Source organism: Ambystoma mexicanum, chromosome 7p, assembly GCF_040938575.1.
Source record: "Ambystoma mexicanum isolate Mex_15411 chromosome 7p, UKY_AmexF1_1, whole genome shotgun sequence".
Lineage (NCBI taxonomy): Eukaryota > Metazoa > Chordata > Amphibia > Caudata > Ambystomatidae > Ambystoma > Ambystoma mexicanum.
Window position 1 is genome coordinate 965,496,343 of NC_090939.1, and position 16,093 is coordinate 965,512,435.

Genomic DNA, 16,093 nt, shown 5'->3' on the forward strand with positions numbered 1-16,093 from the left:
ACTCAGCAGAGATTTTCCTCTGCCAGAAGAGTACGAATGGCGACTGCACGAAGACGTATCCAACGTCTTAGCAGAATGGAGGTTTCCAGAGATTGACCTGCTTGCTACTCAGGAGAACGCCCAATGCCAAGATTACGCCTCCAGGTACCCCCAGAGCCGATCCAAAGGGAACGGTCTCTGGATAACTTGGTCGGGGAAATTTGTCTACGTTTTTCCCTCCCGACTCCCCTTCTGAACAAGATAGTACACAAGATGCACCAGGAACCAGTCACCATGATTCTGGTGGCTCCCATGTGGGCCCGCCAACCTTGGTTCGCGCATCTGATGGAAATGTCCCTCTCCCCACCAGTCAAGCTGCCCTGCCCGTACAACATGTCTCAGGACAGGGGGGAGACTCTGCACCCATGGCTAACAAACTCTGAACTTAGCAGCCTGGTTCCTGAGGTCTTAGAGTTTGGACATCTGCAACTCCCTCAAAGATGCATGGACATACTGAGGGAGGAAAGAAAGCCTAACGCACGTTATTGCTATGCCAGCAAATGGAAATGTTTTGTCATCTGGTGCAGTTCCAAAGGCGTCAATCCCACCGATTGCACGCCTTCACACATTTTTATATCTAACCCATTTGTTGGACTCTGGGTTAGTCTTCAATTCCTTAAAGGTTCACCTAGCGGCGCTGTCAGCCTACACCACGTCACAGCAGAAGGTGTCGTGGTGGAAAATACCTGTAATTAAAGCCTTTATGGAAGGGGTTAAAAGAATGTATCCCCCCATCACTCACCCAACCCCTGGATGGGACCTAAATGTGGTTTTAACTAGGCTCATGGGACCCCCTTTTGAGCCTATGCATAAAGCTAGTCTGAAAGACCTGACCTACAAGACAGCCTTTCTGGTAGCTATCACTTCTATCAGAAGAGTTGGCGAACTACAGGCCCTCTCGGTTTTGGACCCCTTTGTTACAGTCCACAAAGATAAGGTAGTTCTGCACACACATCTCAGATTTGCGCCGAAATTTATTTCGAAGTTCCATGTGAACCAGTCAATCGAACTACCCACGTTCTTCCAGAGACCTACTAACATGGCTGAAAGAAGCCTTCACACGCTAGATGTGCGCAGGGCAGTCATGTTCTACATGGATAGAACTAAACCACTGAGGAAAACTAAACAATTCTTTGTTTCAGTGGCAGCTGGTAGAGAAGGGGACCCTGTCTCTAAATCAGCAATATCAAGGTGTATTGTCAAATGCATCACACTATGTTACACTCTTGCAAAGAGAGAACTGCCCTTCAAGCCTAGAGCACATTCTACTCGAGGCACTGAGGCATCCATAGCATTCATTGCAAATGTTCCCCTAGACTCCATTTGCAAAGCGGCAACCTGGAGTTCTGTACACACCTTTACAAAACACTATTGCCTAGACACTCATTCTAGGTCTGATGCTCAGGTGGGACAAGCAGTACTGAGACATATTTTTTCTACTGTTCCTTCTCACAACCCACCTCCAACTCCGGGTACTGCTCGCTAGTCTATGCACAGCATGTGATTCTAAGCAGATTAACAAGCATCTGAAGACATGCATTACTTACCGTAAAAGCATTTCTGATGATTGTATCTGCTTAGATTCACATGCGCCCTCCCCGCTCGGGGTGGAAGGAACATAGACTTCTTACTACTTTCTCTCTTCATGTACTCACTCACTATAGCCTTGGGCTCCCTCATGGCAGAAAAAATACAATCTGAGGGACCTCGGCGCGTGAGGGATTTTGGGTACTACACACGTCACGATAGGGATAGTGTTTCAGACACGCCTATGCCGACGTCCCCTTTCGGTCCCCGAAAGACGAGATGCAATACTCCGCGGTTACCACTGGATGTCGGACCATATGCACAGCATGTGAATCTAAGCAGATACAATCATCAGAAATGCTTTTACGGTAAGTAATGCATGTCATGTCTCTACAGCTTTCTTTAATGTTGCCTCTATCTTCCTCTTTCAGGTCGTTCTGTCCGGGAGGCGTGCAGATTCGAGGAAGCTGTTCTCAGTAGCTGCGAGTGTTTAAACATGAAGACTGCAGGTAAGATGTTGCTGCTAATGAGGTTCCTTTTGTCTCCTTGCAGGTTCTGCTTCTCCGAGGGAATAGCTGGACACAGTGATCATCACGTTGCAAGCTGCAAAGTAACACGAAGCATGTTCTAAAGTCAGGGTGTGGTTTATATAGCCCAGGTAAAGTAGTGCCAGGGAAATTGGTTCCAGGCCTGCCACACCCAAAACACTAGACCGTATAGCTTCGTTCTTAGGGAACCAAGCTATGTGGATGCCTCTATGTTGGCTGACAATACAATAAAGTAGTTCCCAAGCACATTGTTGTTCATGGTGTATGAGCCTGGCGTCATAGGCACCAGGACTGGCACCATCAGGGCTTTTGAAGAGGATGCCAGGCTCTAGAGGCCCGAGTCCTGACTCCACCTGGCCAATGGGTTTGCCACAGGGGGTTTTGGCCGAGGGTCGTGACAGTTCCTTTTCGAACTTTGAAAAACCTCTTGTGCAGTACTCTGCAACTTCCACTGGATGTCTGCCTATACAAGCACGTGAATCTAAGCAGATACAAGCATCAGAAATATGATTACGATGAGAGAAATCTTCAGAAAGGTAGTATCACAATTACTAAGAACACTATAAAACCACTACAATACTTATGGTAAGTAAACCACAATGTAAAAGAACGTATAGGGAAAGGAGATGTCCTCTTCGGAGCTACTGTCGCATGGAAGAAGGGGTCAGTACAGCAGCGGTCACTCAGTAAGCATCTCTGCTCGCTGGAAGTAGCTACAGGTGTTGTTTTTTCTTCTTATTTAGTTCCAGTGGTCAACTGTCTAGGACATGTTCAAGATGGTCACTCTTTCTCAAGTCCTCCAGGCCCTTCAACTTGAGGATTGGTTGGTGTCTTTGGACCTACAGGATGCCTACTTTCATGTGCTGATTCATCCCAAGCACAGAAAGTACCTGAGGTTTGCGGCTGGCGACTCGCACTTTCAGTTTCGGGTCCTGCCATTCGGATTGACCTTCACCAAGCTAATGGTAGTGGTGGCAGCATATCTCGGGTGAGGGGGGCTGGGCGGGATTCATGTCTGGACGACTGGCTGATCCAATGCTTGCTCGGGAGAATGCGCACGGATCACCTCGGTCTCACCTGCCGCTCCCTCCATAGGCTGGGCTTCTCCCTCAATTTCAAGAAGTCGCATCTGACACCGTTCCAACAGCTCCAGTACATCGGGGCTGTGTTCCTTGGAAGTGCTTGCTTCCCAAGGCGAAGGCTCATCACATTGTGCAGATAGTGGACAAGTTTCAACATGCCCAAAGTCTTGCTCGGCCTCATTCCATCCTGTATTTTCTGGTGCCAGAGGCCAGGCTGAGGATGAGATCCCTACAATGGGTTCTCAAGCTTCAATGGTCCCAGTTATCAGGCAAGATGTCGGATCCCGTTCAGATTCCTCTCTCGGTCTCCCAGGATCTTTTGTGGTGGGCCAACGAGAGGAACCTGATGAAGGGGCAGCCGTTTTGGTAACCGTGGCCGGAGGTGACTGTAGTGACGGACGCTTCCCTCACAGGATGGGGCGCTCATGCCGCTGACATGACCGTCAGCAGTCGTTGGTCTCCATCGGAGTCCAAACTCCACATCAACCTGTCAGAGCTGAGGGCCATCGGGCTATCCCTGAAGGCTTTTCTGCCGTCTGTGCAGGCGAAGAGTGTCCTGATCATGACGGACAACACAGTGGCCATGCATTACCTCAACAAAAAAGGGGGGGTAGGGTCACTCCCGTTGTGCAGAGAGGCAATGCAGCTATGGTTCAGGCAATCCAGCAAGAAATTTTGCTCTCCGCAGTTCATCTGGCTGCAGAGGAAAATGCAATGGCGGACTCCGAGCAGGCAGAGCACAATCTCTCACGAGTGGGAGTTGGCTCAGGAAGTCCTTCTGGAGATCCTCACCCTTTGGGGAACCCCACAAGTGGATCTCTTCGCCACCAGTGCCAACCGGAAGTGCGCAAGATTCTGCTCAATGGAGCCTTAGACTCCTTCGTAGTGGACTCGTCATTCCCACTGCTGTAGGCGTTTCCTCCAGTCCCCGTCATTCCTCAAGTGTTAAGGAGGTTACGGAGGTTTGGATCCCACATGATCCTTATTGCTCCGGATTGGGCCACGAGAGCGTGGTACCTGGACCTTCTAGAAATATTCATCTGCCCTCCAAGCCGTCTTCCCTACCGAGAGGATTTGCTCTTGCACGCAGCGGTGGAGGGGCGGCGTTGGTCAGGTTCTCCATCCAGAGGACAGGACTCTCAACCTTCACGCTCTGTATCTGAAAGGTTGAGGTATAAGGATTTGGACCTCCGGGATGACGTGATGGAGGTGTTACTTTCGGCCAGGAGGCCGATAACAAAATGGCTGTACCATTGGCATAGGTTTTGCGTCTGGTGCAGAGGACAAAGGTGGCCTTCAAGTGGGTACCATTAAGGGTTACCTGGCGGCCCTGTCTATCTTCAAGCGCTCATGTGAAGAATGTTCTTACTTTAAGATTCCTTTGATTTCCCAATTTCTTAAAGGACTCACTGTGTTCCTGCCGTCCCTTTTCCAGGTGCCAGTTTGGAATTTGAATTTGGTTTTGAAGTTTCTCATGGGTGCTCCGTTTGAACCTTGGCACTCTTGTCCTCTGAGATTGTCCTTCAAGACAGTGTTCTTGGTTGCGGTTACTTCCGCTCGCAGAGTGAGTGAATTGCAGGCACTTTCATCCAAGCCGCCCTTGACTGTGTTCCACAAGGACAGGGTTGTACAGAGGGTACGTACTTCCTTTCTACCTAAGGTAGTGTCTGAATTTCATTTGAGACAGAAAGTGGTTCTTCCTTCTTTCTATCCTCCTCCTCATCCTGGTAAGGAAGAGGAGAGACTCCATAGGTTGGACCCTAGGAGAGTTCTGAGGTTTTATATTTCTAGGATGTCCAGGGTCGGAGTGGACGATCAGCTCTTTGTGGGGTATGGTGGTCACTGATTGGGCCAGGCTTTATTACAAAACGGACCTTCTCCAGGTGGATTATCCTCACCATTACTGAATGTTACTGTTTGGCGGGCAAGGACCCTCCGGAAGGGCGGCAAGCTCATTCCGCTAGGGGCGTGGCTACTTCCACTGCCCTGAAGTGGGGAGTTGGTATAAAAAATGTGATGCAGCCACATGGGCTTCTATCCACACCTTTGTTAAACAGTACTCCCTGGATACAATCCATGGTCAAGATATGGCCTTTGTTAAGGCGGTTCTTTATTCTGCCATCTTATTGTGTACTCTAAATTATTTTCCCTCCTCAATTTTCCGGTACTGCTTTGGGAGTTTGTCAAAGAAGTGGAATACGTTGGATGACACAATCCATTCGAAGAACAAGTTACTTACCTACTGGTAACGTTCTTTTGATTGGATGTTCCTACAAAGTATTCCACATCGCCCTCCCAACCTGCCCCTCTGAAGAATTTCCTATACGATTGCAGCTTACGTTTCCGCAAGGCTATGTGCAGTCAAGCAGGCATTGGATATGTGCGTGTCACACGTTATGGGGAAAAGAACATAAACTGAGGCTACGGGCGCATGCGTCCTATTTATAACATCCGGTGACGTCACCCGCGATGGCGGCCTTTGAGGGACATTGACCCGGCGCCATCGACGCAGGACGCCCTCTGACGAAAAAGTTTCCGAAGTTGAAAAGAAATCATGTAATACTCTGCACCAACCACTATATGTCGGCCTATGCAAAGCATGAAAATCTAAGCTTAATAATTTGTATGTACTGTCTAAATGGAATTAATGGTATAATATGACACTTATAACGCCTATACACAAGTGTTGCAAGGCGTGATGCGGCAAGGGAGGGGGAACATAGGGAAGACAAATAACGATCCTACTAGGCCAGGTGTCATTCAGATCGTGCAAGTGCAGGGAAGGGGAAAGTGCGGGGGGTGGTGAGGACAGTGCATTACATGGGGTAAATGGAATAAATAAAACAATAAGAAGTGCGGCCAGCTGGTGGCTAGTGCAAAGGGTAAGCGCAGACATCGGGTGTCAAATGCTGGTGTGGGACTATAGGGCTACAGAAAACAGTCTTAGTGTGAGGGTTGCCCGGGAGGCAGTGCAGATGTGAACTGGCGGGGGAGGGGACCTGGGCCCTAGATCAGAGGGTGGCAGGTAACCAGTGCAGTTTCAGCCAGGTGTTCAGCAGGGGAGAGGAGAAGAGAAAGCAGAAGCAAAGAGGAAGGTTTTGAGGTGCTTCCAGAACCGGAGATGTTTCTCCTCAAGTTTCAAGGAGGCAGGGAGGCTGTTCCAGAGGGAGGCCCCAGCCGAAGAAAGAGATCTACCACCAACTCGTTGCTTGGAGAAGCGACTGACCCTGAGGGAGTTGGAGGCGGATGAGCGAAGAGCTTGAGAAGGTTGATATTTAGGAAGAGGGAGTTTAAGGTATTGAGGCCCCGGGCCCCAGAAGGCCTTGTGGATAATGCAGGGGGTTTTGAACTTAATCCCTGCAGCCACTGGGAGCCAGTGCAGAGATTTCAGGCCTGGAGAGCTACTATCCCTGGGCTTGAGGCCAAGGACAAGTTTCGCAGTCCTGTTCTGGATGAGTTGCAGAGGGCGGAGAGTAGAAGCAGGCAGATTTAGAATGAGGCTGTTGCAATAGCCCAGCCTACAGAGAACCAGAGCTCTGGATACAGTGAGCCTCTGGAGCAGGGGGAGGAGATGAAAGGAAGGATACCTCCTGAGGCGGTGCAGCCGGTAGTGTCACATCTTAGAGACGTCAGAGATGTGAGGAGAGAAGGAGAGTGGAGAGTCTAAGATGACCCTGAGGTTTTTAGCCTCGCAAGTGGGAACAGGAAAAGGGCCAAGAGAGGCAGGCCAGAGAGTGACAGGAAAGGAGGGAGCGGGTATGCCGATGAGGAGAATCTGTCTTACTAGCATTAAGGCAGAGATCATTGGCGGCACACCACTCCTGGATGGCAGACAGTCAGAGATGAGAGAAGAAGAGATGGCTGGAGGTAGCCTGAAAATGAGCAGAGTGTCATCCGCATAGCACTGAAAGTTGGGGCTCTTGTGTGGACTCATTGTAGCCCTAGACCACTCGTACACTTCCTGAGGCTAAGCTTTGACTGCTCTGCTGCCACACCTGGATTGGGTTTGGCTAACCTCTGTGTCTTCCCTGTTTACCATAATGGTGGCCTCGCAAAATCCTCCCACCAGGGCGGATTTTGGAAATCCATCTTAATGGCCACTGGACACACACAGTTAACCATTCACTGTTCCTTTCCCAGGGAGCAGGGTGCTTTTGGGGCACCCTTACCCTTAGAGACCTGGGGGAACGGAAGTGTGCTTCACTTGTTCCTGGTGACGCTCAGGATTAAAAGCAGGTAACATTTGGTGTACTGATCAGTGACGAACCAAAGCTCATGAGCCAGTTGGCAGAGGTACGGTTTATGGCTATCCACCTTTAAAAATGCATTTTTTTAGCAGAATTCAAAATCTGGAAATGTATTGGCCTTGTACAATTGGACTGGATTCTGCTGCAGTGTTATATTGGGTTTGCTATGTAGGGCATACTTCACAGGACCCTTTTTTGTAGCCAGATAAGTCTCCTATAGTTTATTTTTAAGAAGATTCTGAACACATAATGAGCCTCATTGGGAGTATGGTGGTAATAGTAAAAATGTGGTATTTGTATTTTTTTCTATTCATTGAGTTTTCGTCGCATGCAGTACTTTCTTTTGACCCCATGCCATACATTTTGCATAGGATCATATTTTTAACATGCACATCTTGAGTGGTATTTTAGGTACCTCTTTACTCTTTTTCTTTTCTAGAATGCAAAAGGTCTTCACTGTTCAATGCATTTTACTTTTTAAATGTTAGCTATAATTGACTTTTTTTTTTTTTAAAGGCCTAACTGCTTTACATTGTGCAGTGATATCTCACAATGCTGCTATTCATGGGCTGTCCAAGAACCAGCCGTCCCATACACCAGAAGATCAGGATCGTCTCATGAAGAGCAAGAGTCTGTTAGAGACGGTCAGATGTCTGATCCAGATGGGAGCATCCGTTAATGCAAGAGTAAGTATGTTTTACATTCTAAGTATAAAGTTTTAGAAAAAGGAGCATTTTAAATCTAGCAAATGCCTTATTTACATAGAGTAATCTAGCAGTTTGACAGTCCTTTCCTCAGACCCTTTAATTTGTTTTGGTGCTGTTTGGTGGCATAAACCACCAAATATCGCCAAAACATTGGTACTGAAAAAGAGAAAAGGGGAGGGGGTTCAGGAGCAATGTATGGCTATGGCATGGCAAAGTGGTGATGGAATGGCTGAATGTTGGGTACGTTTGTTATGTAATGCTTTTCGAGAAGGGAGAAAGAAGCTGGTGGAATGCCATCGTGGAATGTGGTTTATAGATTCTTTAAAGGAATGTTTAGGCATGAAGTGAGGTAGTTGATGAAGGGAGCTGTAAGAGGAGGTTGGGTGTCTTTACTTATGTATGTTTCCTTAAAATACATTTTATGTATGCTCCACTAAAGTGCTGCAGCGTTTCTTTTCATTGGCGCTGAGGATTTGAGGACCCACGAGACCCCCTACCGAAGGACTGGATGTTTCTTAGGATGGGATATCCTGAAGGAAATCATGACATATGAAGAATATGGTTTCTCCGGACCGTGGATCCTATAAGGCTTGGACACAGGGTGGAGGCCTACAGTGTGTGCACACACATAAAGCAGACTCACTCAAATGTTCTTCAAACGTCACCCTACAGAGGATCACAGAGCAAAGTGATATCACTGAGTCCACGGAGCTCCCAACATATGGTGGATGCATCGAACATTGGCATGAGAGGTACGGCAAAAGCTTTGATGAATTGACCTTACTCGTAATAAGTTTGGTGGCAGTGCGTACGGAGGTGCATCTTTTTAAATACAGGAGTGCATCGGTGTAAATAACTGCGTCTGAACGCCATAGCGGAGCCTTCATTACGTGAATTGTGTGGGTGTATCCTGGTAACACCGTCACACTACGTTCTCTGCTTATCGAATTGGAGTGGGAGGAGAGAAGGAAGGAGGCAGATCTAATAGAGACGCAATCAGCTGTTACCCGGCAACGCTGGCGCGATAGTTACTTCCTGCTTTTCGACGTATGGAGACGCATCACGGGACACCTTTGCTTAGAGAGGAATTTCGGTGCTCTGCCACCGCGACGCATATGCCCTGGGACCATTTGGGAAGGCATTCACGCCTGGATCTAGTGCTTGTGGTACATTTGCCTGCCTAACCACATGGATATTGGATTCTGAGGAGGGCTTTTAAAGGTACTGTATTGAGCTGATGTGTCATCACTGAGTGAGGTGGATAGATCACCAGTTATTTCGCTGCACGTTCTGATACAAAAAGACAGTGTTGATGGCACTAAGTTAAATTGTCATTTGTTTTGTGACATCACATTGTGCAGTAAATAAAACAGTTCAAGTGTAGTAGGCACAACTTCATGGAGGGGAACAAGACTCAATATGGCAATGGCAAGGGTGCCTGGTCCGCCCATGTTTATGCCTAGTCCAGGCCCACCTAAAATTAAGTGGATAGCTTGGGGAAAAAGGCTTTTTACATTGTCAAAAAGCCTGTTGTGGGAACAGCATATCGTCACAACGGAAAGTATCCATGTTGATGCATTTTATTGGATATGAGGGCCAAAGGATTTTTGCCGGTGCATGTTGCCCTAAGGATGCCTAAGTACCTGACATGATCTACTTGTTATGATGTACAAGAACTTTTTTGTAAAGAAGCAACTAGTACATCAGAAGATGTCAGTCTAAAGACCAACTGTTGGTGGACTTCATAAGACTTACCACAAGTCGGTAGAGTGGCTGAGCAGCCAGGCCTATTTTAGGAGGGAGTTATGTGAGCAGTACAATCTAATCAGTTCAGAGGTATCCAGTAAACACTCCCTAAAAGTTAAATTATTATATACTGGGCAAATGAGCAAAGCTAAAATGCAGCAACTACTAATAATAGGATTCGTGGTGAAATGGAATCAAGTAATATAAGAAACAACATTGCAAGTGGGTAACTTCTATCCAGCACACAGAGTGACGCCAGTAAAGGTCAGTATCAGCACTTAAATATATCACCTTTGCAAAATTGAGATGGGAGGGAAAGTTTCAAAGTTAGGCAGAACACAAATAGCAACTGTAAATAACTACACTCTCCCAGAGGAGGGATGTAGGCAGTCTATTTCCTAGCAATAAGTAAGTGTTCACAATTAAAACCTATGGAGGAACCAGCATTGCCAAAGCCAATAGGATCAGAAGATGGACCTTTGGGAAACCAGGACAGACACTGTCAAATGGATAGTTCCAGTTGTGATGAAGATCTTCAGAGGAAAAGTTAGTTAACCAGCCAGTGGTTCTTGAAGAAATACAGGAGATCGAGGGGAGCCCACCTGATGGTGCACAATCTGCAAGGCCTGCACAGAAGTGTTGAGGTCAACTCTCAATTGAAGAAAATGTTACTTCCCAAGCCAGGAAGCACTGAAAATGCTTAACGTAATTACAACCTGTTAGGCAAAGATTGTATGCAGTACCCTTAGGGTGCACTACAATAACCTTGACCTCCTGGCAATAGGAACCCAACTTTTGGTATAAGTCTGTACTACAAAGGTTGGTAGTGTGGCTGATCAGCCAGGCGTATCTCAATAGGGGTCAATGTGAGCTGTAGGGAAGTTACACGGAGATTCACAGTGACAAGTATTCAAATAAACACTTACACAAGGTTTCTTGAATAATAAATTATTCATTTATCAGTCAGTTAGAATAAGTATTCTTCAGAAGGGAGCAATATAAAAGCAACACACAAATACACTTCAAAACTGTACACTCTTAGCTTCTAAATCAGTAAAGACCCTTTTAGGATGGCCTGTTGGGGGGAATTCTCATAAATGTGCTAATTCCCTTCACCTTAGAGACCCCCAGCAACTTGCTAGATTTTGAGGACTTGATTTTTTTACCTGGAAAGAGTGTGAGCCTTTTTTCCCCACTTTCATGTATTTTGATGTGCGTTTTACTCGTGTTCTTTGATTATGGAGTTTTAAACAACTCCATAGACATCATCTTTTCATGTGTGTTACACAGCACCTTCAGTGCAGTAACACAGGGATGTCTTTTAGACTTCCCGAAGGTTTAAATACCTTCTCTGGGATAAACTACTGTTTCCCAGAGAATGTAAAGGGAAATTGACTTGCTAGTCTTTCCAAATGTCTAGACCCAGCACACACTATCTTACAATAGAGTGCAGGAGGGGTTACATAGTATCCCCTATGTCTAAATACTCATGTAGCAGTCAAATGCTACCCTTTCCTATCGAAATGGCTGGTGGCAGTGGTTTTACAATGAACTACCATGATTTTTCCCGACTGCAAACAACGGTAGCTAAAAATCCCGGGAGCCATGTTTTTCAAGATGGCGCCTTAAGCCCCTTTGTTTAAACAGGTCCTGGTCGTCTTCTTTTTTCACTGTTTCTTTTCGGAAAGGTCCTTCTAGTGTTTCTCTGCACGCCAAACCAGGTTTTGTCTTGTTCGTATGCTTTTAACATGCTTCTGGACTGAAGACCGCCTCTGCCGCCTGAGTGTCTGGGGTGGGCAGGAAGTGAGGGCGGTGCCCGAAACTCCCTGTGCTTAGTCTCCTAGGAGACCCAAATGCACTCTGGCGTGATTGGCTTGCTGACTGTCGGGCAAGGACAGCCACCCTGCTGGGTGAGTGACAGCTAGGCTGGAATAAAAGGGAGAAAACTGTTTAAAAGGTGAGTCTCTTGGAAAGGAAAGCAGAGTCGACCACTAGAATAAAAGAACCGAAGACTAGCTTGAAGAGGACGGATACTGCAACTCCTGGACCGTTGGTTTGCCCGGTGAAGCCCTGCTGCATGTCCGAATTGCCAAGCTCATCTAGACAGAGAAGCCCCTTCAAGGACGACGACTTCCTTTTGAGTTGGTGTGACCAATCAACTCGTAAGCCACCTGGATACCATTGTCGAAGCTGGTTAGGATTAACCAGGGAGAGGGACACCAGCTTGTGTGCTTGAATCAACAGCTACTGGAATTGAAGTGACTCAATTTTGTCACTGTTTTCTGATGATCCCGTGCAGTGCAGGAGTCCCCCAACGTCCTCCCTCTTGTCCCCATGACTAAGGCTCAGCAACAGTGAGATCTGCAGGAACTGCCAGGAACCAACATCTTCTGCTGCATCTTGTTCTTCATATTAAGGTACTGTGCCAACCCGATTGAGAGAACTTACCTCTCACGATGAATGTTTGTAGAACTTTCCCAACTTGCAGGTCTAATCAGCTTGTGACCCAACATTTTTTTAAAAATCTGTTTTATTAGTTTTCTTGAATAATACAAACCTATCACTGTCCAACAATTAGAGTTTCAAATGCCCTTCCCCCCCCCTCCCAACTTTCCCAAGACCGTGCCCCAAAGGATTCGATTCCACCTGCTCCTGCGTGTCTTCATGAGCTGCTTGTGTTGTCATCAGAGGAGACTACTTCTCGTGGGTGGAACAATGTCGCTGTGAGCGCCACCCATTGTTGTAGATCCTCGCTAATGTCCAATTTCTGCTCCCGTTGAGCATTCTCCCAAGCCCTAGTTTCTGCTGCTGTCCATTTACATAGGTCTTCCCACCACAGAGTCACGCTAGGGGTTTTGGGGCTTTTCCACCCCATGGCGAGGCGTCTTTTCGCTAGGATGTACATCAAGTCTTTGAGCTTGTTCAAGGGTCTGTTTTTTTTATTCTTTTTTTTTTTTAACTTTATTTTAAATCATGGCAGGATGACAATTACATAACAACTTGCACAATCATTTAAGCATGTTAACCCACAGACACTTTATTACTCTCTTCCCCTCCTCCTCCCAGCTCCCAGGCCCGGATTCCTCCTCCTAGAGCCGTCTGCCTCTCGCCCCGCCATCTGTGTCCCTTTCGGGGTTTTCTTGATCCCTCAGGGTCCAGCATGCATTAGTGGGTTTATAGGTCAGTACCGGGAATCGCTGGTCGTATTCCAATACTGGGGCCCAAATGTTCTGGAATCTGTGGAGCGCACCCGCCTTTGCTGCCGTTACCTTTTCCGCAATCAGTATGTCCCAGAGTTTCGTCCACCACTGGGCCATGAGGGGGCCTTCTGGGAACTTCCAGGCGCGGGCCAGCACAGTTTTCCCAGCTAGTAGGCATTGGGTCAGCAGTTTTGCTCTATTTCCGGCACATGGGTAGATCGTGGGGATTGGCCCTCCCAACAGGACGGGCTCCGGTTCTAGCGGGATCACTGACCCGGCAATTTGTGCAATGGTCCCCAGGCATTCCTTCCAGAATTGCTGGATCTTTGGACAAGCCCACCACATGTGGAAAAAGGAGCCTGGGTGGCCGCACCCTCTCCAGCAGAAGTAGTTCACTTGGGGTTCATGTGATGAAGTCTCGGCGGCGGGTAATACCACCGTAGTATAATTTGTATCCACTTTCCCTGTTGAAGTAGGTGGATGAGGCGTGCGTCCGAGTCCAGATGTCTACCCAGGTCTGGTCTTCTATCGGGTGACCCAGGTCCGCTTCCCATTGGGCCATGCAGCGCGTTCTCGTGCTCAGGAAGTCGCCCAAAAATCGCCTGTAGAGGGTGGAGACCCTCCCACGGGCCGGGAGGTCCCTGAGTGTCAGTTCCAGGGCGGTGGGAGGACACGTTGCTGCCTGCCGAGTTAGGGGGTGAGCACACCAGTGACGCAGTTGAGTGTAAGTGTACCTGTCCCTTTCTTGGAGTTGAAACTTTTCTTTACATTGTTCAAATGGGAGGGGTGCCTCTCCCACGTACAGCTGGTCTATGGTTTCAAGGCCGCCGTTTATCCAATTTTGGAACTTGCGGGGGTTCGCGCCGGGCGAAAAAGCCGGGTTATGAAAGATCGGGGATTTTGGGCTCGGACCTCTCGGAACCCCCTTTCGTTTCAGTGCCCAATCCCAGGAATTTAGAGTGTGTCTGGTTGCCAGTAGAAGGTCTCCCCAGTGCGTTCTGAGGGGGGGTGGGGATGTGTGGCAAAAATCGCAAGGGTAGGGGAATTCATGACTGTTCCAGCTCCACCCATCTAGGGCGGTTTGTAATTGTTTGCCACGTGTGGACCTGTGCTAATTGGGCTGCCACCCTGTAGGCCTGTAGGTCCGGGACTCCCAGTCCTCCCAGTTTGGAGCCCCCCAGTAGTGTCTTTAGGGGGATTCTTGCCTTCTGACCCCTCCAGATAAATTTCAGCATCTTCCTCTGTAGGTCTCGGAGGGCTGGAGTGGGGATCGCCACGAACCTCGGGAGGAGGTTCATCTTGCATGCTGTTATGCGTCCCAGCAACGAAATCTCTTGGGCCGCCCAGCGTTTCAGGTCTCCCTCCAGTTCCCCGAATAACGGGGGAAAGTTTGCTTTGTATGTGTCTTTCGGGTCTGCTGGGATATAGACCCCCAAATAGGAGATCGCCCTTTTTTCCCACGTGATTGGGCACATCTTAGCCAGTGGTTCCTGGTCTCCTGGGGTGAGGCCGATGCTTAGGGGCGCTGATTTGGTGAAGTTTACTGAAAAGCCGGATACCTCTCCATAGCTGGTTATTTTGTCTAGCGCGTGTCGCAGGGAGGAGCTGGCTTCTGAGAGCATGAGTAGGACGTCATCGGCGTATAGGGCGATTTTATGTTGCGAAGGGCCGACCTGCGGGCCTTTGATCTGGTTGTTTTGCCTAATTCTTAGGGCGAAGGGCTCCATGGTCAGGGCGAAGAGCAGTGGCGACAGCGGACAGCCCTGTCTAGTCCCGCAAGTCAGGGGGATCGGGGCCGAGTTATGTCCGTTGATCCTCAGGAGTGTCTTTGGGGCTGTATAGTTGGCCAGGACCATTGTTTGGAATGCTGTCCCAAGGCCGAAGGCCCCCAAGGTGTACTTCATAGATGTCCAATGCACCCTGTCGAATGCCTTGGTCGCATCTAGGGCCATTAAGACCAGTTTCTGGGAGTTCCAGGTAGCAAGGTTCACTAGGTTTAGGGTCCTCCGGATGTTATCTCCTGCTGCCTGATGCAGAATGAAACCTGCCTGGTCTGGTTGAATGATCTCCGGAAGGACGATACCAAGGCGGTTCTCCAGAATTTTAGAGTATAGATTTGCGTTGATGTTCAATAGTGCAATCGGCCTGTATGAGGCCAGGTCCCTCGGGTCTTTCCCAGGTTTGGTCAGGAGGATGGTGGTCGATTCCTGCATCGAGGGGGTTACCGACCCTGTTTCCCTGAAGGAGTTTAAGAGTGTCACCAGGGGGGGAATCGGCTGTGGTCTAAATTTATAGAACCTGGCCGAGAATCCGTCTCGGCCCGGGGCTCGTGTTTTGAATGATTTAATGGCGTCTCCAATCTCCTCCTCTGTGATGGGTGTGTCCAGCTCCTCTCTTGTTGTGTCGGGAAGTCGAGGCAGTGCAGCTTTACGCAAGTATTCCATTTATTGCGGTTGGTTCTGTGGGGTGGCCGTCATGACCTTGGTGAGGTGGTCCACTGCTGGTTGTTGTTTTTTGGGTTTTGAATATTGGACAACTCCTTTGGGGCCACGCAGGCCTGCGATCATATTGGTTCGTCTTACTTTGGCCAGTTTGGCCACCAAGATTTTATTGGCCTTATTGTTCTTCGCGTAGTATGATTGTTTGGCCTTGGCCATGAGTAAGGCGGTTTGTTCCGCATAGTGGGCTTCCAATTTCTTCCTGGCTGTACGCATAGCTCTGTGTTTTAGGGGACCAGCCTTTTTTCTTATGGGCTTCCTCTGCGGCCCCTAGTTCTTCCTCCAAGGCTATCCGGGTCTGTCGCCTGTTCCTATGGTAGGCCGCTCCTTGGGCGATCAGGGTGCCTCTGATTACTGCTTTCATAGCATCCCAATTGTTTGCCACAGAGGTATCGGAAGCTGGGTTTTCTTCAAAGAAGTTCTTGATGGATTTTGCGATCTTGTCCCTTGTTACCATATCATTGAGGATAGGGTTGTATAAAGTCCATCTGCGTGGGCT

At 48.3% G+C, this 16,093-nt stretch overlaps 1 protein-coding gene across 2 annotated transcripts in view; it reads left to right on the forward strand.

Annotated features, from left to right (window-relative positions):
* The window catches only part of NFKBIZ (NFKB inhibitor zeta), a 329,859-nt gene that overhangs the window by 185,972 nt on the left and 127,794 nt on the right, over positions 1-16,093 (forward strand). For both annotated transcript variants that reach the window (XM_069637311.1, XM_069637312.1), the window contains exon 9: positions 7,960-8,129. In XM_069637311.1, the coding sequence (XP_069493412.1) occupies positions 7,960-8,129 (170 nt within the window). The remainder of the gene's footprint in view (positions 1-7,959; positions 8,130-16,093) is intronic.